This window comes from Marmota monax, unplaced genomic scaffold, assembly GCF_021218885.2.
Source record: "Marmota monax isolate L192 unplaced genomic scaffold, Marmota_monax_Labrador192_F-V1.1 WCK01_AAM20220418_F8-fsc00198, whole genome shotgun sequence".
In the NCBI taxonomy this organism is placed as follows: domain Eukaryota; kingdom Metazoa; phylum Chordata; class Mammalia; order Rodentia; family Sciuridae; genus Marmota; species Marmota monax.
The window spans coordinates 1,004,118-1,028,034 of record NW_026693558.1 but is presented as its reverse complement, the minus strand read 5'-3'; the positions used below and the strand labels follow the sequence as shown (position 1 = coordinate 1,028,034).

Below are 23,917 nucleotides of genomic sequence, written 5' to 3'. Positions count from 1 at the left end.
TTTATATTAATGTGTTTTTTGTTCTGGCCTCAAATTATTCTGGATTGAAGTGAGATTTGAATAACTAAAGTTAAAATGATTGGAAGAATGGGAGTCACTAAATAACAGTATTGATCTGAGATCAATTGTTACAAGATTAGCTCTGAACTCTGTTTTATAACATTGAAGGTCACCATTTTAAGATTATATTTGATATATGCTGAAAAGATGACAGGATTATAGTAGCATTTCATAAACTAAACTATTTTACAGGAGATGGGTATTTCATACTACTTGTTGTGATATTTTAATTTTTATATAACCCAGGCACCAATGGAAGAGAAAGTGTTGAGATTATGGATTAGTTTGTACAGTTTATCATATAAGGACCTCACCACTTTACCACTCAGTCCTGCTTGGAGTCATCTAGCCTGGACTTGTTCCATTTCTACCTGTCACGGGTGTTCTTTTTAGAAACATGCCATGCTTCTCTCTCCTCTATTCCCTTATACTACAGGTTGAACAGCCCTAATCCAAATACCAAAATCCAGAATGCTTCAAAGTCAGAAACTGTTCGAGTACATTTGAAACATTTTGGATTTCAGATTAGGGATTCCTAACAGGTAAAGTCTATACAAATATTCCAAAATATGGGGGAAAAAAAACAACCTGAATCAGAAACACTTGTGACCCCAAGCATTTCAAGTGAAGGATGCCCAACCTATATTAGTTCCCTTCCTGGAAGGCTTTCCCCTCCCTTCCATCTAATCCCTGCTTGTTGGAGACCTCACTTGCTTCACATGGCTTGCTTGGAAAACCTTACTCCACCCTTTTTTATCTCCTGCAGTACCTACTATATGCCTTTGGCACCGTACATATTCTTATTGCTAAGTATCATATATGGATCTGTCTAGAAGACCCCATGTTATTTATGAGATCCATGAAAGCTACCCAGGTATTTGTCATGTACTGAGCATACTCCTATGCAGAGTGATGTCTCTAAATACTAGCTAGAGGTTTACAAGTTTTTGGTGTTTACTCAGTTCTTTTTTCTCATTCTCAGGTCCTTTTTGTGCCAGATGCCAACTTCCCTTCTAGTACTTTAAGGCTATCATCATCTAGTCCTGGTGCTACTGTCTCTCCTTCATCATCAGATGCAGAATATGATAAACTGCCTGTATGTATATGTCATACATTGAAGTTCATTTTTATCAGAAAGAATTTTTTGTGAGTCGTAGAATCCAATGTTATTTTTCACAAGATTATATTAGCTCAGAGAATGCATCTTCTCCAAGACAGATCAGTTCACATATAAGGTCTCAAAGGTAAAAGTGCATGCCTTATGTGAAAGTATAAAGTTAAACTCCCAACAAGGTAGACAGATTATTTATACTCCTTCTTTTTCTAGGGAATTTAAATCAGGAATCTATAAATTCTTCCATTCAGGTTATTTTTTAAGACACTTAATGAGCCAGTTTAGGGGTTCATATATTTTTAAAAATCTTCATTTTATTCAGATACCTATTGATATATTTGTGATATTTTTGAAAGACAATGAACATTTGCCTTTTTATGTTCAAGTTAAACAGAAACAGTTTACTTATAGGGGAACTTATGTGCTGTTTTATACATGTAATTTGTTTTAAAATGCTTTTATTTGATTTTGAAAATTTTTGCATTCATTAGGATGCTGACTTAGCAAGAAAGGCCTTAAAACCCATTGAAAGAGTCTTATCGTCTACTTCTGAAGAAGATGAGCCAGGAGTGGTGAAATTTCTAAAAATGAATTGTCGATACTTCACTGATGGAAAGGTATATGCCAGTGTTATTTATTTCTTTTTCTTGGAATCTATGGAAAATCAAACAAGGTTACAAATTACTGGAAAGAAGGGGAAATTAAAATATTTTATGCAAAGTTTAAGGTTAAGATTTGACAAATATATGTTTTCCTCTGTTGGGTGCCTGGCATTTTATTGAGGGAAATATGATCATTGAGTTAAAATGTGATTCCATGTGACCTTGAACTGATTTATCTTTCAGTTCTTGACCTATAAATTGCCAGGGAGACAGTATACTATATGTTTAACAGCAAACAGGGGCATCAGACTCACTGAATTTAAATTTCACTTCCACAATCCAGTAGCTCTGAGACCACAGGCAAGGTATTTAAAATTTCTAAGCTCCCATTTTTTTTTATCTATAAAATAGGAACAATAATAAAATTTAACCAACAGAATGTTGCACAATTAAAAGAGAGAATCCCTGTACAGAACTTATTACCTAATCTCAAAAATGAGAAGCTTTCAGCTTGTGTTTCTGCTGGAAATGCTAATGTTAAAAATACTGTCTGCTATGTCATGCTTTTGGTTTTTGGTTGTTGGTCTTTAACTAGCCTCTGAAGAAGGGGCTATGTTAATATCCTGTGCTCATAGGAGAGAACTTATATCAGGTTTCAAATAGTCAGAAAATATGTTATTAGTGTGCATTTGTAACTTTTACAAGTAAGAATGAATAAGGCCCAAAGTGTAAAAATTTTCATAAAGATAATTACTAGATACATTAAGAATATCAAAAAATTATTTACCTACAGGGAGTTACTTGTATCCCCTGTTCCTGGATACTGTCTCGCTAGCCAGTATGGTCTACTATAATGATATATGGCCAAGTGTCAGACTTAAGCTATTGCTTTTGGCTTTTAATTTCCATAACGCACACAGCTATTTTTATATTCCTATTTATGTTGAATTTTGCTGGATGTGGGCTTTCTAAACATTTTAGAGAAAAATATTGGTATTGTTTTTTGGCACCATGATCCTGATTCTCCTGCTGTAACACTGGACATACAGTAAAGACTTGCTGAGTGGATTGTAATACTCCATGTTCATGATCAGGAAAGCCCTTGGGACAACCCCTCTCATTTTTCAGACATGGAACTCTAGAATCTGAGACATGCATGTCTGAACGAGAATCACACCACATTTGTTCTGATGCAACTCTTCTAAAACCAGGCTCGGTTCATTGCCACAGTGAGGCAAGTCTGTTTTCTCTGCCTCCCCACCCAGCACCCAACATTGCATTTCTTTAGCCTGTTTGTCTAGAGGGGATGTGATTGTCACATGGGAAACTGTGGTCCACAGAGTCAATGGAGTGGCAGTGTGAGTTAATTAAAGTATCTGGAATGGTTGTGGGAAACATTTCTGCCCAAAGTAATTCTGTCTTTTTCTCCTACAGGGTGTGGTTGGAGGTGTCATGATTGTCACTCCTAACAACATCATGTTTGACCCTCATAAGTCTGATCCCCTGGTCATTGAAAATGGGTGTGAGGAGTACGGCCTCATCTGCCCCATGGAAGAAGTGGTTTCTATTGCCCTCTATAATGACATTTCCCACATGAAGATCAAAGATGCCTTGCCATCGTAAGAGCCATTTTTTTCCTTTCCAGAAAAAAAAAAAAAGGGAAGTGTTGAAAGAATTATGTACAATTCAGAAGGGAGTGCATTTGCAGAAGTGAGAGGGTTCAAAGAAGCAAGGGGTTGTGCCGAGGTGACTTCAAAGCTAGAAAATGTGTACACTACATAGAATAAAGAGAACTGGAAGTGATTAAGGTAATTATATAAGAAAATTGAACATAGAAGGGCTACAGGAGAAAAGCAAAAAGTCAACAATTGCTAATACCAGTAAAAATTATATTTGCTTGGCTTTTTCTGAAAAGCAATGCATGTTCTTAATAAATTTATTGAAGAAGAAATGAAATTGCTCTGAAAGAATTTTAGTTTGATTACCAGTAAGATAATAATGTTTTCTTCTGGGTTGGATTGCTAAGAGCTATGTTCATCATCAGTTAAGTTCTCAGACAGCTAGTCTTCCTAGCTCTTTTCTGCCCTGGATCCTGCATGAAGAAGGGTTTGAGTGGACAGGTTGAAGCCACCTGCACTGTGGCTAGACGGTCTTAGGTGGTGTGAAGAAAGAGGGATACTCTTGCTTTTTCTATGAAATGTAGATGAATATTATTTTAGTCCTGATTACTTTTGCCTTATAACACTGAGTTTATTATTTTTTAAAAATTAGAAAGAGGGGAAGCTCCCCATGAAGAAAGAAGACGGGTTAAGAAAGCCCAAAGAATTGATTACAGTAATAATCTGATTTCAACAGTCCTGTCTCCAATGTGTCTGTTTCTCTATAAATGTCAGCAATAAAAGTCTTTAGAAGGTAGAGGCCCTCAGCAGCAGGTCCTAACAGTACAAAGGGAATTAGTCCCTGAGATTCATAGGCAAAGAAGGGAGGTAACTAGGGAACTAACCTAGACATAAGGTCCCTAGGCGTTTATACCAGCTGTTTCCCTGAGACTCCTACAGTTCTTATCATCTGACCTTTTCAGCCCCTTTAAGCCTAAACCACTGAAGACTCTCTAAGAATGTGAACACTGAGGGAGTTTCTAAATTCTCTGGCCAGAAATATTCATTGAGGAATTTAGGAGGTGTAGCAGGTAAGGCAAACTGCATGATAAGTAAGCCTAGAACCACATTGGATTCCCCTGGCTCTGCTACTTATGGCTCTTCGACGTGCTCACATTAATCAGTCTCATGACTCAGTTTCCTCATCTGTAAATTGAAGCCAATAGTATTCTTCACTTATAGAACTAAATGCATTGAAATACCCAAACTCTTAGTAAATTACCTTGATAAGTGTGGAGTGTTATTACTGGAACTCGTAGTTTATATCTGAAACTCTGCTTATTCTTCCATGGGAATCTTGTTATCTATGCATAAGTATTGAGGCTTTCAGTGTGCCTTATTGTGCCAAGGATATGAAGACAAGTGGGTCAGGGCCCTAGAGGAGCCTGCATTCTACTGATGTCACAGACACATGGACAAGAATTAATGATTAAATGGCACTACATACAACTGTGCATGCAGCATTCCACAAGAAACCATGTGAGTGAATGTCCAGCTGCCTTGGAATCTTAGATGAGGAGGAAAGGAAGTGAAGGAGCTGGTTTTGGAAAGAAGGAGTGTATATTGGGCTCTTGGCAATAAGAGGAGATAAGAAAGAGGTAAAAATATAGTTTAGTTTGGAAGTTGATGGCCATCAAAAGAAACATTTCTTGCCAGATGAGGGCTCCTAATAGAGTAATACTATTGTTCTTCGGCCAAGGATATTAAATTCTGCTTAGTAATACAAAGGAAAGGTATATTTTTACAGAAAGATTTTCTTACTGTGAGATTATGCTTAATGATCTAGAATATAGAGATAATGCTGAGAGTGGGGGAAGAAAGGAAAGTCAGGAATTGGCTCCTAATTTGTTAAAGTTATATCAGGGTTGTCCATTAATTTCTGCCACAGATGCAGGTATATACAGAAGGTGTTTAGTCTAATGAGCAACATCTGCACAAATTAACAAAACAGAATATGTGCGTGCAATCAATATAAATGAGCTTTTTATTATCTTCAGAATTGCATCAATTATTTAAAAATTCAAAATTGCTTAAAATGTCATTTTTCCTACAAGTTTAACTGTAAAATGAGTACAAACTGTCTAGCTGCAGCATGTGATTTTGAGTGTATAAAGTCTTCCTAGTCTCACTTTCAGGTTTTATATTAATATTTTTGAGGTGTGGGGGGGCATTTTATAACTCCAGCTGCCACAGAGATGAGGAAGAGAACAACTGAAGGGATCATCGATCATCATTAGATGCCTGGCTGAGTCTAGAAAAACATTAATTAACAACTGAGCCAGTTGACACCATTGTACACTGTGCCCCAGCAGTGCTTGGCAGCTGCAGTGCAGAAAAAGCAGATGGTTAAATTAGTCCCAAGTAGGGAATTGGCAGTTTGGATTAGGTAGAAGAACAAGCAGAGGGGGTGGACAAGGTAATTTAGGAGGCTAATCAGAGTGCATTTGAATGTGCTGTCATGTGCCACAGGGAAGGAAGAGGTGGGAAAGGGGCTTGAATGTTTATGGAAGAAAAATTTGCTTATTAGTCAAGTCTGTGAAGAGCTGGGTTTCTTTCTTGTAGCACTTCTTACAATCTTTAATATGCCAAATTAAATTTTGAGTTCCAACATGGAGATCATGCTATGCACTAACTTATTTGATTCTAGAACTGAAGCGTCTTTAATATCTCCTGGGATGGTAGTGTTGATCAGGACATTTTGTGTCACTTCCTGTAGCACAGAGACTCTGTTGCAATCATATTTTAGAATGTGACACTTAGGGGTTCGATGAATGCTTATTGAGTTAAAATAAATAATGAAATAAGGATACTTTCTAAGGCATTTATCACAGCTTAACAAATACATATGCCTTTATTTTGTATTAGAAAAAGCCTGGACATTCCCTGCCAGCGATTTATAAAATAACTTTGGGGAAACAATCTTCATGTAATTTGAGAACTGCCTGGTACTTTGTTGCTTTATTGTCATGATTCTTTACCTCAGAGCCAGAATAATAAAGTGTTACTTGAAAATGATCTGGCCTTTTAGGAAAATAAGATGATTTCTGAAATTGAGAACGTTACTTTTATAAAGGGTTTTTATATCTCTGTTTGAACCCAGCAGCAGCACTACTGATACTGGTAAGTTGAAATGTGGGGCTACTCAAGACATTTTTAGTCATAATTTTAAAAGTGTATGTTTCCTGCCACTTATATTGAACTTAGGAGACCACATTTAAAAAAATTTTATGTGTAATTCAAATCTAGGTTGTAAAGCATCTGTTATTAAGGAAATTAATAACATCAGCCACGCATCTAATGATAATAAGATCCCAGGACTATACATAACAGCTGATCAATCAGTTACCCCATTGCCATAACGTAAAGTGTTATTATTATAAAAGAGATGTTTAAGAAACTTGAAGTGTTATAAATAAGAGCTTTTATGAAACTTACTTTTTGGAATATTCTTAAACTATAAAATGGATCTACTGCCATATTCACAGTTATACTATATATTATTTTTCACAGTAACAATGGAAGTTTCTTTTTGTATCTCCTTTGGGAGTAATAGGTTGGGGTTTTTTGTTTCTTACTGGAAGCATCTGGTTATGAAACCTAAAGTTGTAGTTGAAGGTCAGTCACTTAAATAAGCAGCTTTCAGAAATAAATAGGCACCTTTCAGAATTCATGTAGTTGTTTTCTACATTATTGTATAAAAAGGCCAAGCTTTGAATGGAATTATCATTATTGGTACCAAAATATTTCCTCTCCTTCATCTTTTCCTTCATGAAAATCAGAAATGTTATTGTTTCATTTTTTAAAATCATATGCATAACATCTACATGTTCACATATAACTTCCAAAACCATTCATGTGCTTCTAGTACAGTATGAAAATCACTTGATTCATTCTTTTGTCATTTTCTTTAGTTGACTTACATTTCATTTTGAAATCAGTCTCTCGATTTCCTTTTCCTATTCTGAAATCATTTTAATGTAAGTTTAATTTATGGTATGTTTGTGTTTTTATTTTTTGTTGAATTTTTTCCTTTCCTCCATTTTGTTTTTCGGTTTTATTTTTAACATTCCATGTGCACCCGCCATTTTTCCCCCAACAGTGACCTACCTCAGGATCTTTGTCCTCTGTACAGGCCTGGAGAATGGGAAGACCTGGCTTCAGAAAAGGATATCAACCCCTTCAGTAAGTTCAAGTCCGTCAATAGGGAAAAAAGACAGCAAAACGGAGAAAGAACGATGACTTCAGATTTCAAATCAACAGGACCTCTGGAGAAGTCAACAGAACTCACACATACAAAGCCCTCAGGTAGCTCGGTGTCAGGGAAATTAAAGAAACTGGAACCCACTAAGGCGACAACCCTGAGTCAATCTCCTGTAGTTACTAAGCTCAGCAAGGAACCTTCTGACATGCGCACTGCATTTGAATCTACAGCCAAAGAAAATTCCCTTTTAGGGGAAGATGATGACTTTGTTGACTTGGAAGAACTTTCATCTCAAACCGAGAGTGGAATGGACAAAAGAGACCCATCGAAGGAATGCCTTTCGGTTGACCCCGAGAAACGAAAGAAGGCTAAGTCACAAATAATCACTTCTGCTATGGACATGCAGGGACAGTCAGCCCTGAACTTTTCAAAAGTAGAGAGTGATGCTGAGCTAAAGGGAGCCCTAGACTTAGAAGCCTGTGAGAAACAAGATGTAATGCCAGAAATGGACAAGCAGTCGGGTTCCCCAGAAAGCCAGGTGGAACACACACTGAACATTCATGAAGATCTAGATAAAGTTAAACTCATTGAGTACTACCTAAATAAGAATAAAGAAGGGTCGCAGTTATCTGAAAATTTGCAGAAGAAGGAATTAAGTGACCACAAAAGTACTGAGCCAGTGGGAATAGACATCACCCTTAGTAGTTCTCTTCCCCAGACTGGTGACCCCACAACTGAGAGCAATAAAGAGCCAGATAAAACATGGGTAAAGGAGAGAGAGCCCCTTCCACTGAAACTAGACACCAATACTGAAGAAAATATGGTAAAAGAATCCTTGGACTCTACTCTGGACAATATCTGTCAAGGTGCACAAATGGATAATAAATCTGAAATTCAATTATGGCTTTTAAAGAGAATTCAGGTACCTATTGAAGGTAAGCTGTTTTTCCTAATATTTTTATGTTCTGTTGCATAATTTGCCTTTCTAAAACTTGCCCCTGTAATAGCAAATGTATACAATTATTTGAGAGTAGTGTTTTCTCAATCGAGTACTTCCTTACTATTAGCATCAATGATTAGGGAAAAAAATCACAAAATATGGTATGTTTTGGAACTTGAACTATAAGAGATTTCTATTTCAAAAGCAGTTTATTTTGTAAAATATCTTTCAAGTTGTTTTCCTTTTTATGTTAGATTTGTGAATCTAAAAGGGTTTAAAATGATTTTGAAGAGATTTCAATTCTAAACTGAATTGCACTGTGGCAAAATCGGGTCCTGATATCATTTATTAATACATACCCTTGTGGATTGTCACAATTCTACATTATCTGCTGTTAAGTTGGTTTTTATGCTTATTTCCGGTATGTAGCACATGTTTGTTATATACCAATTTGAAACATGTAAAGTTTTTTCCTCTGTGCTTAAGGAGGTCTGGAAAATTTATTAGATCTAATATGAAGTAGCCAAATGGTGTTCATGCCATATGCTATGACTTTCCATCACTAAGAGGGATTGTATGCTATTCTTTGTATGTTGAAGTTTACTGTCACCAATTTTGTCAGTATTGAGGGAGGTTTTATTCATCTGTGATTCAGATATTCTTCCTTCAAAAGAAGAAAAGAGCAAGACCCCACCCATGTTTTTGTGTATCAAAGTGGGAAAACCAATGAGAAAATCCTTTGCCACTCACACTGCCGCCATGGTCCAGCAGTACGGCAAACGAAGAAAGCAGCCAGAGTACTGGTTTGCTGTTCCGCGGGAAAGGTAAGTATGAGTGAGATGAGAAAATTTGCTGGTTAGATTCTAATTGCATTTGGATATTCCTTATCTTACTTTTTATTCTTCAATAAGAACCTTGTCTTAAGGATTGTGGAGTTTCTAGAAGGATATTGGATGGCTTTCTGCTAAAGGGTGGTTTGACATAGCTAACATGATGTCATCATAGGTGCTGTGCACATTAACTTCCCATGCAGTTGATTTTTAAATGAAGGAAGATATAGATCGTCTCCAGTGCCAGGGTTTGGAAGTGCTCTTCTGTGAAAATAAAAGAACACCATGGAGCAGATCCAAACCTGTCTAAGTGCAGTAAAGAGGCAGGATTTATTATAATTTTTCAAGTGCTTTAATGGTAGGGAAGTAAATAAATATTCTTTGGCCTTATGGAGGGTGCATCTGTGACTCAGCACTAGAAACTCAGTACATGAAACGTGGCACACACGTAGATCAAGGGGCTGTACCTTCAGAGGGATTGGTATTTTTATTTTTTAACATTTATTTTTAAATTGGTACACAATAATTGTTTGTTGTGGGTATTGTTTAAGGGATAGAGCTGGTATTTCACATTTATCATTTCTTGGGATTGGGAACATTCAAATTCCTCTCTTCTAGCAGCATATGTCTGTGAACTGTCATCACTCTACTCTGCTATAGGACACTAGAACTTATTGCTCCTACCTAACTATAATTTTGTTCCCATTTGCAAACCTTTCTCTATCCCCCGCCTCACACCCTGACCAGCCTCCAGCAACCACAGTTCTACTCTTCTAGAACATCTACCATTTTAGCTTCCACATATATGAGAACATTTGATACTTATCTTTTTGTGCCTGACTTATCACTTAACATAATGCCCTCCAGGCTCATTTGCACAGCTGCAAATGACAAGATTTAATTCTCTTTATAGCTAACTAATATTGCATGGTGTGTGTGTGTGTGTGTGTGTGTGTGTGTGTGTGTGTAACACAATTTCTTTACACTGATTCATTGATGGGCATTCAGGTTGACTCTGCATCTTGGTCACTGTGAATAGTGCTCCAGTGAACATGGAGTGCTGAGAGATTTGTATTTTTAAATTACCAAAGATACTTTCTTGATTTTGTGACAGTCTAAGATAGCAGAAATGGTGTCCTAGAAATTCTTCAACAGTATATCACTGAGGATATGCTTATGATTTAAAAAAAAAAAGAGAAAGAAAGAAACTCTTTTCTTCAGAAAAACATGTTTTCCTTTTGTTATGTGTTAGAGTAAAACTGTCTTTACAAAGGACTTGCAGTCACTTTTGACTATGAGTCCCACATATCTTTGCTTTTCTTGACTAGTCATCAGACATCTTCATCTGGGCAGATCTTTCAACTAACACATCTGCCAAGAAAAAAAAAATCACTCAGCCAGCTCCCTTAGCATGAATTTCCATAAAGCAAAATTAATTCCAAGTGAGGGCACATCTTCTGGATGACTATTACGCAGGATGATAATTCTTATAAGGGGAGTTGGCTCATTTTGAATAAATTAATAGTTCAGTGCAAAAAATGGATTTTTATTAATGAATTTTCAAATAGGTTTTTTCTTATAAATAAATCCACATTAATATGGACATTAAGCATAATTTATTTTGCATTAATGTAATATAGTCTTCTACTTGTGTCTGCAGCCTCCACTGTATCTTGTTGAGCTTTTAAACTAGTAATACTACTGAAAACTGTTTCAACACAAACAATGTGAATTTCTCAAGCCCTCTTAACATTAGAGTACTAAATTTAGAATTTCAAAATTAAACAGTATCTTTGAGATTTAGGCCAATTTTTGATTTTATAGGTGAGAAAAACATCACCAAAACTTTCAGCTACGTTGTGGTTTGTGGGGACTTTCATTCTTTATCAGAAAAAAATCATCTCTATATAATTTTTTTCTCTGGGAAAATGCATTGTTCATAGTATTCGAAAATTTTTTCCATTGTATTTTCTTTAACAGGACTGTGTGTACCAAGAACTCTTATAGAATAATTATAGCAATCCTACACATGTGATTGTTGGGCTGTCACTTTTTAACCCAGAAGAAATTCTAAGTACTAAAAAGTGCTTCTCTTTGACCTCTTATACAAGTGACTTCTGTGAATTTTTTAAAGTAGGTCACTACCTGCATTCTGTTATACTGTAATTTATAGTGTCTGTGACTTACATTTCTTTTGAATTTGATTTTATACTTAAAAGAATAGTTTTCTTTCTTGAGTGAATTATTAATAAAACTTTTTTTGGAATCCTTATGCTGCCTCCATTATATTTTTTAATGATAATAGGTTTTTTGTGGGGTTTTGGGGAGTTTTTTTGGTTTCCATGTAGATTTTAGGAAATTTTGTTGTAATTGTTTCCTTTTGTATTTCCTTATCTTTTTGCTTTAAAGGAACCCACATTTTAGGTTAAAAGGGTACAGATGGAGCAGTCCTATAGTAAATTCCCACTTACACTTCCAAATGCACAGTAGGAAATAAATTCGTTTTTTTATTCCAATTTCTGAAATTCTTCAGAATTTAAATCTCAACAGAAGTCCTTAAGGAGGAGCTAGAAAGAGGCATGCAATATTTTTCTCAAACAGATGGTAATTTCTGGATTTCTTTTCTACATCAAACTGAATATTTCATCTTGCTTTCTATTTAATACACGGGTGCATCTGTTGGAATTTCAGCAGCAGAGTGAATTCACCCTAACAGTAGCTCCCTTCCTAGGTTACAGCGTCTTCTCACAGACCTTATAGATGTGGCAACTTGTTCTCAAGAGGCTGGTCTTCTTAGCTCATACAATACACAAAAGCTTCCTGTCACAGGAAAATAATATTTTGATGTTGACAAAACTCAAAAAATCTTTGTTTTACTCTTCTTTTCTGTTGTTCCTGATACCTTTCTAAAAATGTTTGCTTTCTTATTCTTTGTTATTTTTTACTAAAAAATTAACTCTACCTAATTTCTCCTTTCTTTACAATGTACAGAATCAGGATACTTCTCTTGAATCAGCTGAGGATAATAGTGGTGTGCTTGGGATGTTTATAAAATTTCCAGAATTTGACATATATACCTGGATGATCCTGGATTTTTCTGTTTTCTCTCTCATTTAGCCCTGAGGGCAGTAGATAATTCCTTCCTATTTTAGTAGTCTAGTTCAGATTCAGAAGCCCTTTTACAAAATGTTCAAAATTAGAAGTATTTCAGATTTTAGTTTTTTTCAATTTTGGAATATTTGCATAGGCTTTACCAGATGAGAATTCCTATTCCAAAAATCTGAAATCTGCACATTTGAAATCTGGAACTTTCAAGTGCCAACATGAATGACATTCAAAAAATTTCACATTTCTAATTTTTGGATTAGAGATGCTTAGCCTATATGCTTGTATAGGATTTTTAGTTGTTGTAGTGTTAGTGGGGTTGGGGGTAGCTTATGAATTATAGGATAATTAGCAATATCCATTGCCTTTACCCACTAGTTACCAGTAGCTTCTGGCAGTTGTGACAAGCAAAAATGTCTCCAGACTTTGCCAAATATCCTCTGGATGACAAAATTGCTTTACACTGAATAGCTCCATAATATAGGAATTTGATTTTGTACTTAAAACTTTATTATACTTGATTATACTCATAGAATTTGCTCATCCACATATACTGTTTCATTTATTAATTCCTAATATTTTAAAACACTTTTTGCAAGGAATTTATCTATAAAAATGAAACATTCCTATGGGAGCATTGGTGTTATTTGGAAGTAATCCTCAATGGATAGAATACTGTAAGCAGTAAGGTTGTATTAACAAGAATTTATTTTTGCACTTTCACTTTGTGTAAGCCTCTGCTAGAAACTATCTAAGATATAAGAAGACAATATCCTCTGGTCTGAAAAAGTTATGGAGTCATGGGCTGCCCCATTACCTAATGGTCCCCAGAATCAGGCAGACATGAATGGGAATCACTAGGAAATGAATGAAATGCTTTATCCCTGCAAAACATAATTTCTTACTTTGAAAAATTGGTCATTTTGAGGACTAAGCAATTAGGTCGTATTTGAACAAATAATTGTTGAGTGCAGACTTCCTGACAAGCACTGGGCTAGTTCTAGATAAATAAGCCTGAGACCTTACCTGAATACCTTATGAAAAGCTATTGAAAATTGTTCCAGGAGATTCAAGATGTCAGATTAGGGGGCACTTGCAGGAGTACTTTTTTTCTCAGCAAAGTGAGTGAAAGAGGGAATTCACTGAAATTCAGTATCAGACAGTCTCTTTAGAGACTCAGAAATGCAGGTGCATTGAGCAAAGAACAAGAAGCCAAGTCAACAGCATACCCCATGGGTTCACCACAAAGGGGAATGATAATACAAACAGAGAGAAACACAACAGACAAATGTGGCACAGAAGAACCCTTTAGATCAGAAAAGCAGCCTGAACTTAGTAGATTCAAAAACTGTTGTTTGAAAAGTGCTATTTCTCTACTGGCAAACAGAGAAGTGAGGTGGGAGCTGCTGCAGGAGCCAAGAGATTGTAGCAAATATTGCCATACTTTCTCAGAAAGTGCCTGCCCTGTGGCCTAGGGTGTACCTAGCAGACCTCAGGTGGAGCTGAAGAGGGTCAGGAAACTAACAGGTGAGTATGAATACACTCAGGGACAAAGCCTGGGAAGGCAGTGTTCAGCAGAGTATGTAAGACTTGTGAAAGGTTGGTTCTTCTGCTCTGTAAGAAGAACTCTTGGGAAGTTCCTGAGATCTAGACTCCTAGCAGAGATCAGCATCTGCCTGGTCCTATGGGTATATTGATCTAATCTCTCCAGAGCAGGCACTAGCCAACAAAGTCACTAATGCTTGATTCTACTCAAGCCCCAGCCACCAGAACTCCCCTCATAGAATTCTGCAGCAGCCCCATCCTGGGAGTTCATCCATCTTTATAACACACACACACACACATACATATAAATTGGTTGGTGGCTCTTTCTCTCTCTGTGCATTTTTTCTCATTTTTATGTTGGTTATTTTTCCTGGTACTTTGAATGTTAGGGGTTTTGTTTATTTTTAGGTTTTGTTTTTGTTTGCTTATTTCTCATTTCTCTTTCTCTGCCCACTAACATCCACATTTTCATGTTCTCTCTTTCTTCTTTTACTTGTCTTTTTTTTATTCTAATTTTCCTCCTCCTCCTTTATAGTCACCACTTACTACATCTCTTCTGCAATTTCTCTGTTCACATTTTCAACATTCTAAACTTTCTTTTATTTCTCTGTCACATTTCCTTTTCCGTTAAGGAACTGTCTGACTCCACGTCATGTACAACCACAAGAGTGGGATTCTAATTAGTATAAATTATATTCCAAGTATGTATAATATGCCAAAATATACTCTACTGACATTTATACCTAAAAAAAATTAAAAAAGAAAATAACTATCAACCAAGATTGTTACATCCAGCAAAGCTATGCTTCAGAATGGAAGTAAATTAAAACCTTCCAAGATAGGCAGAAACTAAAAGATTTCATAACTATTAAGCCAGCCCTACAGAAAGTACTTAAAGAAATACTTCATACAGAAAAAATAAAAAACAAACCACAAAGCTCACAATTGGACAGTTCTCATTTGAAGAGTAGCTAAGCAAATGAGAAATAGGACAGAATTAAACATTATAAATTAATTAAAATGCCAGGAAATAACAAACATCTCTATATAATAAAATTGAATGTAAATGGTCTCAAATAGAGTTAATAGACATCTATAAAATGTTTCTTCCAACAACAGCCAGACACACTTCCTTTTTAGCTGCTCTTGGAAACTTTTCCAAAAAATATAATTTAGGTCACAAAGCAATTCTTAGAAAATACAAAAAAATAAAAAAGGAAAGAAAGAAAGAAAAAGAAAAAAAATAATTCCTTGCATCTTAGCTGATCGTAATTGAATGAAATTAGAAGTCAACACTAAAAAACCCTACAGAAGTTATATGAACACCTGGATATTGAATAGTACACTTCTGAAAGATGTATGAAATCAGGATAGAATGTAAAAAAAAAAAAAATAGAATCAAGAATAGTGATAAAACCAGCCAGAAACTTTGGGATACAACGAAGGCTGTTTTAAGAGGGAAAAATCTATAGCTATGAGTTCCTACATAAGAAAATCAGAAAAACACCAAACAAATGGCCTAATGATGTATCTCAAATCCTCTGAAAAACATGAACCAACTTCAAAACCAATAGAAGGAAGGAAAAATTAAGATCAGAGACACATCAAATTATCACTGTTTGTACATGATATGATCCTATACTCTAGCCAAGGATGTGAAAGATATCTAACAATGAAAATTATAGAACTGAAGAAAGAAATTGAAGAAAACCCAAGAAGATGAAAAGACCTCCCATGCTAATGGATAGGCAGAATTAATATTACTAAATAATCATATTACCAAAAGCATTATGGAGATTCAGTGCAATCCTCATCAAAATACCAATGGCATTCTTTTTTAATATTTATTTTTTAGTTGTAGTTGGACACAATATCTTTATTTATTTATTTATTTTATGTGGTGTTGGGGATTGAGCCCAGGGCCTCGCCAGTGCTAGGCGAGCACTCTACCACTGAGCCACAACCCCAGCCAACCAATGACATTCTTAACAGAGCTAGAAAAAGAAGTTCTAAAATTCACTTAGAATAATAAAAACCTGGAATAGCCAAACCAATTCTAAGCCAAAAAGCCATGCAGGAGATATCACAATGTCTGACTTCAAATTACATTACAGAACTACAGCAACAAAACCAAATGGTTGCTGTTATAAACACATACGGAATAGAAGACATGAACCAGGGTCTAGTTTCATTCTTCTACATATGGCTAACCAGTTTTCCTATATAGCAAAATGTATAAAAAATGTACACATTTTGTGTAAATATATAACCAATAATAAATGCTAGAGAGGATGTGGAGAGAATGTTTTTCACTGTTGGTGGGATTGTAAATTAGTACAACCTCTATAGAACTCAGTGTGGAGGTTTTTTAAAAGACTAGGAATGGAACCATGATATGACCCAGCTATACCACTCTTTGGTATTTATCCTAAAGAATTAAAGTCATTGTACTACAGTGGCACATACATACCCATGTTTAGAGTAGTACAATTCATAATAGCGAAATTATGAAACAAGCCTAGGTATCTGTCAACAGAAAATGTATATATATGCTATGGAGTTTTATTCTGCCATAATGGGGAATGATTTGTCATTTGCAGGAAAATGGAAGGAACTTGAAACCATTATGTTAAGCAAACATTGTAAGTTTTCTCTCATATGTGGAAGCTAAAGAGGAAAAAGGTATATGGGGAGAAATCTTATGAAAAGTGAGGGGAGATCAATAGAATACAGAAAAGGGATCAGGGGGAGGGAAGAGGAGAGGGAAAAGGAAAAAACTGGGGAATGATATTGGACAAATTATATTATTATGTTGTGTGCATGTACAAGTATATAACAACAACCCCACCATGTACAACTATAATTCACCAATAAAAATATAGAAAAGAAGAAAGTAGCTTCTAACACTTTCTGGATACTTAATATCTGATTGTATTTCTTAGGTTTGGATTCTGTTTTACATTTAAAAAATAATGTGATTATCTCCTTTTCTCTTTTCTTTCTTAATAATAAGAGGTTATTTCCTTTGTAGAAAGGACCGATGATTCCTGTTCAAATTAAAACTATTCTCCCTTTTATCCAATTATTTATGGCTTCTTAATCTCCAAAATGCTTTATAATAAATTGATTTTTTATAAACCAGCTTTTAAAATAAGTAAGATGGAAGCAGTATTAAACACCAGGAATTAGATAGAATTGCCAAGTGATGCATAAATGTTTAATCCAAACTGAATTAGTTAAGTGTGATTTGTATAATAAGTAAAATAATAAAAGAGAAAGAGGAGAAGAAATAGGGAGAGCCATGAACATATTTTTTCCACTTAATAATTATGCTAAATGATTTTGGCGACACTTGAATATATAGGTAAGCTGAATGTAGATGGGTAGAGAACCTGTTTTACATTCAGTTATTTTTCTATATAGTATGTTGTGTGCATTTTATTCATAATATATAATTATGTATATGTAAACAGTATAATTGACACCATCTTTGTAATTTCTGATTGATTTAATCATTTATCTACTTTAGATGTTAGGGTGATTTGAATTTTTTGCCATTAAAAACAGTGTTACAAAAAAAAAAAAAAAAACAGTGTTACATTAAACATCTTAGTAATATCCTTCAGGTAGTCCTACCAAGTCAAAGGACATGTTACATGCTTACAATGCATATAACACGTGAAAGTAGTAACAATTCATACCACACTGAAGTGTCCTCCCCATGAGTTGAAAAACCTAAGTATTATGATCCTTTATCAACACCAGTTTGGTGATTAAAAAAAGAAAACATGTAGCTTTAAAATCTTAAAGTCGATTTGGAACTTTTTTATAAATTTTGTTTAATGTAAGGTAACACATTGAACTGAGAGTTTTATCTTCTGTGACTCCTTTAATATTAGAAAATGTACTTTACCTTGATATGCAAGTTTATAATACATTTATTAAAAAATATTCTGACATGCTGTTTCTCTATTTAACATCTAATATCAAAAAACCCTTGAATTTATACAAAATATATAGTTATGCTTTATGCCTGTACACACATTTAATAAACTCACCATGTATGAGTTGATTCTGTTTTAAAAAGCATGATATTTTCTTACATAATGTTGAACATAATTGAAATTCCTAACTATAGTTGGGATTTTTAGACTCTCAAAATAAAAATGAGTGATGTACGCAGGAGTGCACAGGTATGTCATTCTAAATGGTGCTATCCATGTTGTATGTATATATTTCAGATTTCAATTTTTGACCAGTAGTAGTACTACTTCTTGTAGAATGTCATCTCTCCAGAATTCCCTATGGTTGCCTAGCTCAAAGAATAGAACATTCAAAGCCTTATTTTTAGGAAAAAGTGATTGATATATATTTAACTTTATTTATTCATTTTTATGTGGTGCTGTTGAGGATCAAACCCAGTGCCTCACATGTGCTATGCAAGTGCTCTACCACTGAGCTACAGCCCCAGCCCAAAGTGCCTATTCTTTAGGTCAGCACTTTCCTAAAGATATTCAATGGAAAGCTTGTCCCATGGACAATTTATAGGTGTTTATAATGAAGTATGTTCCATTGTTTAGTTTTTAGCTCTATCTAGAGTTGAGCTTTATACTCATAATAGCCACTACTTGTGCCTCTTGTTTTATCCATGGTATATGGAATCATGAGCCATTCATTCCCTGAAGCCAGAATGAAGACATAAGGGTCAGTCACCACCATATCCAGCTTATTCTATTCACTTAACATCTCTTGGATCTATTGCTTCTACTTGGATCTCTTGCTTCTATTTTGATCCTTCTGTGGACAGATGGCCATGTTTCTACTTTGAGAAATGTAAATTTGAATTCTTGGATGGCATTCTTGAGATGCCTCCCTTCCTGCCCCATCCCACCTCACCTAAATTCATATATTAGTTTAAACTTGTCCTCTATAAAACTTGCCCTGTGTGGTTTAGGTGCCCTTCACTATCTTCTCACCTCTATCCCAGCACTTACTAAACTCTTCTACAAATATGGATTCTCTGTGGCTTTTTCCTATTAGACTATAAGCTTCCTGAGGACAAGGACCAAGTCTTTGACACTGTGTCTTAGAAAAAGCATAGTGTCTAGTATGTCGTTTTATTTCTTAATGTTAATTGGATGGGTACATGGATAAATGGGTCTATAGTTTAATAGATTCAAAGTTACTAGTTGTTCCTTATAATTAAAAGATATATACTTTTATAATATTTTGAAAATACAAAAAAGAAAAATTTTGTTCCACGAAGTGAAATCCAATTCATTTTAATTGTGTAACTTTTTGATCTTTTTTCTAAGTATTGATTAATGTAATAATGTTATATGACAATTCATATACACTATTATGTAAACTACTTTTACTTAAGAGTGTCTTTCTTTCCTATTAAATATTCCAGGTGAATGCCTTAGTAAGCATGTATAACTTTTATCATGAGAAGCAAAAAATTTAAAAAAAGAAATTTGATTTTTGTATTAAGTTCATTTTAAAATAGGAAGATGTCCAAATCCTAAGAATCCCATTGGAAACTGAGAAATATGCCTTTAACAGCACTATTCTTAGAGAACAAAGCATGAATTAAAAGAATTACTAGCTGACCTAGTTTTCTAGCATGAAATCTTGTAACTATAGTTAATGTGGAATTTTCTGATCAAAAGTCACCTTACTTTTAGTGGGATCAGGGCTAAACTGGAATCTTTAATCACTGTCTGTTCTAAGACGACCTCAGGGTTGAACATTCTTTAATGAACTTTCTGGAACAACTTAGATTATACCCAGCCAAACCAGGTATATTTCAGAGTATGAATACAAATCCTGTGATTTTTAAATACCACATATCATTCTGTATTACTGTAATCTATCTCCTTCTCCTTCTCCTTCTCCTTCCTGGTGATTGAACCCAGGCTCCATACATTCCACATTGAGCTATACTCCCACCCTAGATTGTAATCCTTTTTTCTTTTCTCCACATTTTTTTTAATTGGGGCATTATAGTTGTACATAAGAATGGAATTTGTTGTTCTATACTAGTACCATGCGCACAATATAACAATATTATTTGGCCATTATCCCTTCCCAGTACTCCCCTCACCAACTCTCTGGTTCCTTTCATCTGTTCTACTGATCTCCCTTTGCTTTTCATGCAGTCACACACCCACACCACCAACAACAACTTTCTTTTCTCTTTTACACTCTAGCTTGCACATATGAGAGAAAACATAATGGCCCTTGACCTTCTCAGTTTGGCTTATTTCCCTTAACATGTTTTTGAGTTCCATCCATTTTCCTGCAAATAACATAATTTCATTCTTCACTGAATAAAACTCTGTTGTGTATATATACCACATTTTCTTTATATCTATTCACTTGCTGATGGACATCTGTACTGGTTCCATAGTTTGACTATTGTGAATTGTGCTGCTATAAACATGGGTATGCACATATCACGATAGTATGCTGATCTTAATTATTTAGGATAAATTACTTAAGAGTGGTATAGCTGGGTCATATCATGGTTCCATTCCTAGTCTTTTGAAAAACCTCCACACTGAATTCTATAGTGGTTGCACTAATTTACAATCCCACCAACAGTATAAAAATTTTCTTTTTTTTTCCCATGTCCTCTCCAGCATTTATTATTGTTTCTATTCTCAATGACTGCCATTCTGACTGGTATGCGATGAAATCTCAATGTAGTTTTAATTTGTATTTCCCTAATTGCTAATGATGTTGAACATTTTTTCATATATTTGTTGGCCATTTGTATTTATTCTTTTGAAAAATGTCTGTTTAATTCATTTGCCTGTTTATTAATTGGGTTATTTGTTTTTTGGTGTAAAATTTTATGAGTTTTTTACATATTCTGGATATTAATCCTCTTCACTTTCCTAATTGTTTCCTTTGTTGTGCAGAAGCATTTTAATTTGATGCCATGATGGCATGTTTTTCTGAGCTTTAGGGATCCTATGAAGAGAGTTATCACCTAGACCCACATGTTGGAGTGTTGACCTTACGTTTATCAATTTCTTTCTTCAATGTTCTATAGTTTTCATTATAGAGGGCTTTCACATCCTTGGTTAGATTTATTCCAGTTTTTTTTAAATGTTATTATGAATGGAATTGTTTTCTGATTCCTTTCTCAGCATATTCATTGTTGGTATTTAGAAAAGCTATTGATATCTGTATGTTGATTTTGTAACCTACTACTTTGCTAAATTTATTTATTAGCTCTAGCAGTATTTTGGTGGAGTTTTTAAAAATATTCTAAGATCATACCACCTGTAAACAGTTATAAGTTGACTTCTTTCTTTCCTATTTTTAATCCTCTATATATGGTAATTTTACTGTGATGTTTAAGCTGAGAATGTTGCTAATAAAGAGAAATTTCTGCAGGGCATGGTGGCACGTGACTGTAATCCCAGCAGCTCAGCAGGCCTAGGCAAGTGGATAGTGAATTCAGACAATCTCAGCAATTTAAGGAGGCCCTAGGCAATTTAGCAAGACCCTATCATTAAATAAAATATTTTTAAAAGGGTTGGAGTATAGCTCAGGGGTTAAGAACCCCTGGGTTCAATCTCTGGTACCAAAAAAAGAAAGAAAGAAAAATTACCAAATTATTTCCAAATCAATCTGACATGAATTGCCCTTCTTCTCCCCATTTAATAGGAATTTTGGAAACCTACTGAACAGATGTCACCCGATTTTTAATCACTGACATGAATATTTTCTCTTCTGTTTTGAAAAGTACCTTAAAGGTTTTGAAGTGATTGCTTACTCTTTAGTCCTTTCCCCAATATTGTACCTTTTATTTCACCAACTCAGAGTTCTAGAAATTTATTACCTTCCACAAATATCTTATCAAGCAGCTGCCTTTCAGTAGCTTCAGAAACCAGCCTTGGCCAATGTCTTGAGTTAATCATTGGCTCTACATCAGACCTGTGGTCCTGGAAACATAACCTCCTTTCTAAGGAAGCTCTTCACAGTGGTGGCTGTGCTTTTTGGTGGAGGAGCGAGTGCCAGCACTCTGAGGAGTAATTTTAGTCCTCTTTTCACTGCACGCTAATTAATCTCTGCCTATCAGTGCTGCACACAGTATTTCGGAGTAAGTATGCAGAAACAGGAATTGCAGCAATCCCCTTATCCACGGTTTTGCTTTCCATGAGTTCAGTTATCTGTAACTGCAATCTCAAAATACACAGTAGTGCAATAGATATTTTGAGAGAGACCACATTCACACAACTTTTGTTCTGGTATATAAGTTTTACATTTTACTTATTGTGCCTAATTTATGAATTAAACTATATCATAGATATGTGTGTATGGAAAAAAAAGATATGTGTGTATGTAGTTTGGGTACTATTTGGGGTTTTATGACATCTGTTGGGGTCTTGCAGCTAAGTGGGAGGAGGGTTTCTCTATTATAAATCTAAATGCCTGCAGGGACCAGACAGAGGAATGGAGGTGAGGGAGGCTGGGGAACAGGGTTATTTGCAGAGCCCTGCTCTAGGAACACCTGCTGTGAACCTCTGCAGCTGTGTGTGTGGGCATATGGTCCTGGTGGTGTTTGCCCTCTGTATCTTTTTCCAATAAGATAAAAAGTGTATTATGTGTGTAAGGTCTCCCAATTTTTGAGTATTGACTATTGTTTAATTTTTAAAAAGTAAGAAGATCAAAATGAATGCTATCACTGCTGAGTCTAAGCTATGGGATGCCATCCTAAGACCTCCAGCATTGATGTTAACATAAACTTTTAGTTTTTACTTATTTTTAAGTGATTGTTTTTTGGGTTTGGTTTTTTTTTTGTGTGTGTGTGTGTGTGTGTGTGTGTGTGTGCGTGTGTGTGTGTTTTGTTTGTTTGAGCTTTCCTGCTGTCTTTGGGAAACCAGAAAAAAAGAAGGTTTTTTTTTTTCCAGCTTTATTGAGGTAGATTGACAAAAACTATACATCTTTAAGGGCTATAACATGGTGATTTCATATTTATGGACATTGTGGAATATATATGACAATCAATAACATGTCTGTCACCTGACATGGTAACTATTTTTTTTCATTCTTTTTTTTTAATGTTGTCTATTCTGATAAGAAGACTTTCTAACAAATTTCAAGTACAATAGTCCCCCCTTTATCTGCATGTTTACTTTTTAAGGTTTGTTACATGTGATGAACTGTAGTTCTAAGATATTAAATGGAAAATTCAAAAAATAAACAATTCATACATTTTAAATTGCACACAGTTCTGAATAATGTGATGAAATCTGGTGCTACTTTGTGCCATCCTGTAGAGGGATGTGAACCGTACCTTTGTCCACTGTATCCATACACTACCCCGCTATGGTCACATAGTAGTTACCTGGGATATCAGATTGACTATTGCAGTATCTCAGTGCTTGCATTCAAGAAACCCCTATGTAGTAGTTTACCACAAAGTCACAATGCCTATGTCATCACATCATCTTATGATGTAGGCATGATTTCATCTCACATCAGCCCAAGAATAAAGGTGAGTACAATAACTATGTTGAGACAGGAAGAGAGGAAGAGAAAGAAAACATTTCACACAATATTTATTACAACATATTGTTATAATTATTTTATTTTATTATTATTGTGGTTCATCATTTACTATGCTTAACTTATAGATTAAACTTTATCATAGTTAATTTGCATAGGGGGAAATGTAGTATATATAAGGTATGGTACTCTTCAGTTTTAGTCATCTCCTGGGGTCTTAGAACATAACCACTGGGGATAAGAGGACATTACTGTATATAATACAATATTATCAACTGCAGTCACATTGTGAAATATGCATGAAAAATTGATAGGTTGTAAATAAAATGCCAAAACA

The 23,917-nt window shown here is 35.0% G+C and overlaps 1 protein-coding gene across 4 annotated transcripts in view; it reads left to right on the top strand.

The window, feature by feature from the left end:
• The window catches only part of Ncoa7 (nuclear receptor coactivator 7), a 137,821-nt gene that overhangs the window by 88,095 nt on the left and 25,809 nt on the right, over positions 1-23,917 (top strand). For 3 of the 4 annotated variants that reach the window (XM_058583720.1, XM_046458660.2, XM_046458659.2), the window contains exons 6-10: positions 1,043-1,156; positions 1,666-1,791; positions 3,211-3,395; positions 7,534-8,570; positions 9,231-9,399. In XM_058583720.1, coding sequence (XP_058439703.1) covers positions 1,043-1,156; positions 1,666-1,791; positions 3,211-3,395; positions 7,534-8,570; positions 9,231-9,399 — 1,631 coding nt within the window. The remainder of the gene's footprint in view (positions 1-1,042; positions 1,157-1,665; positions 1,792-3,210; positions 3,396-7,533; positions 8,571-9,230; positions 9,400-23,917) is intronic. The other variant, XM_046458661.2, reaches the window with a different exon arrangement.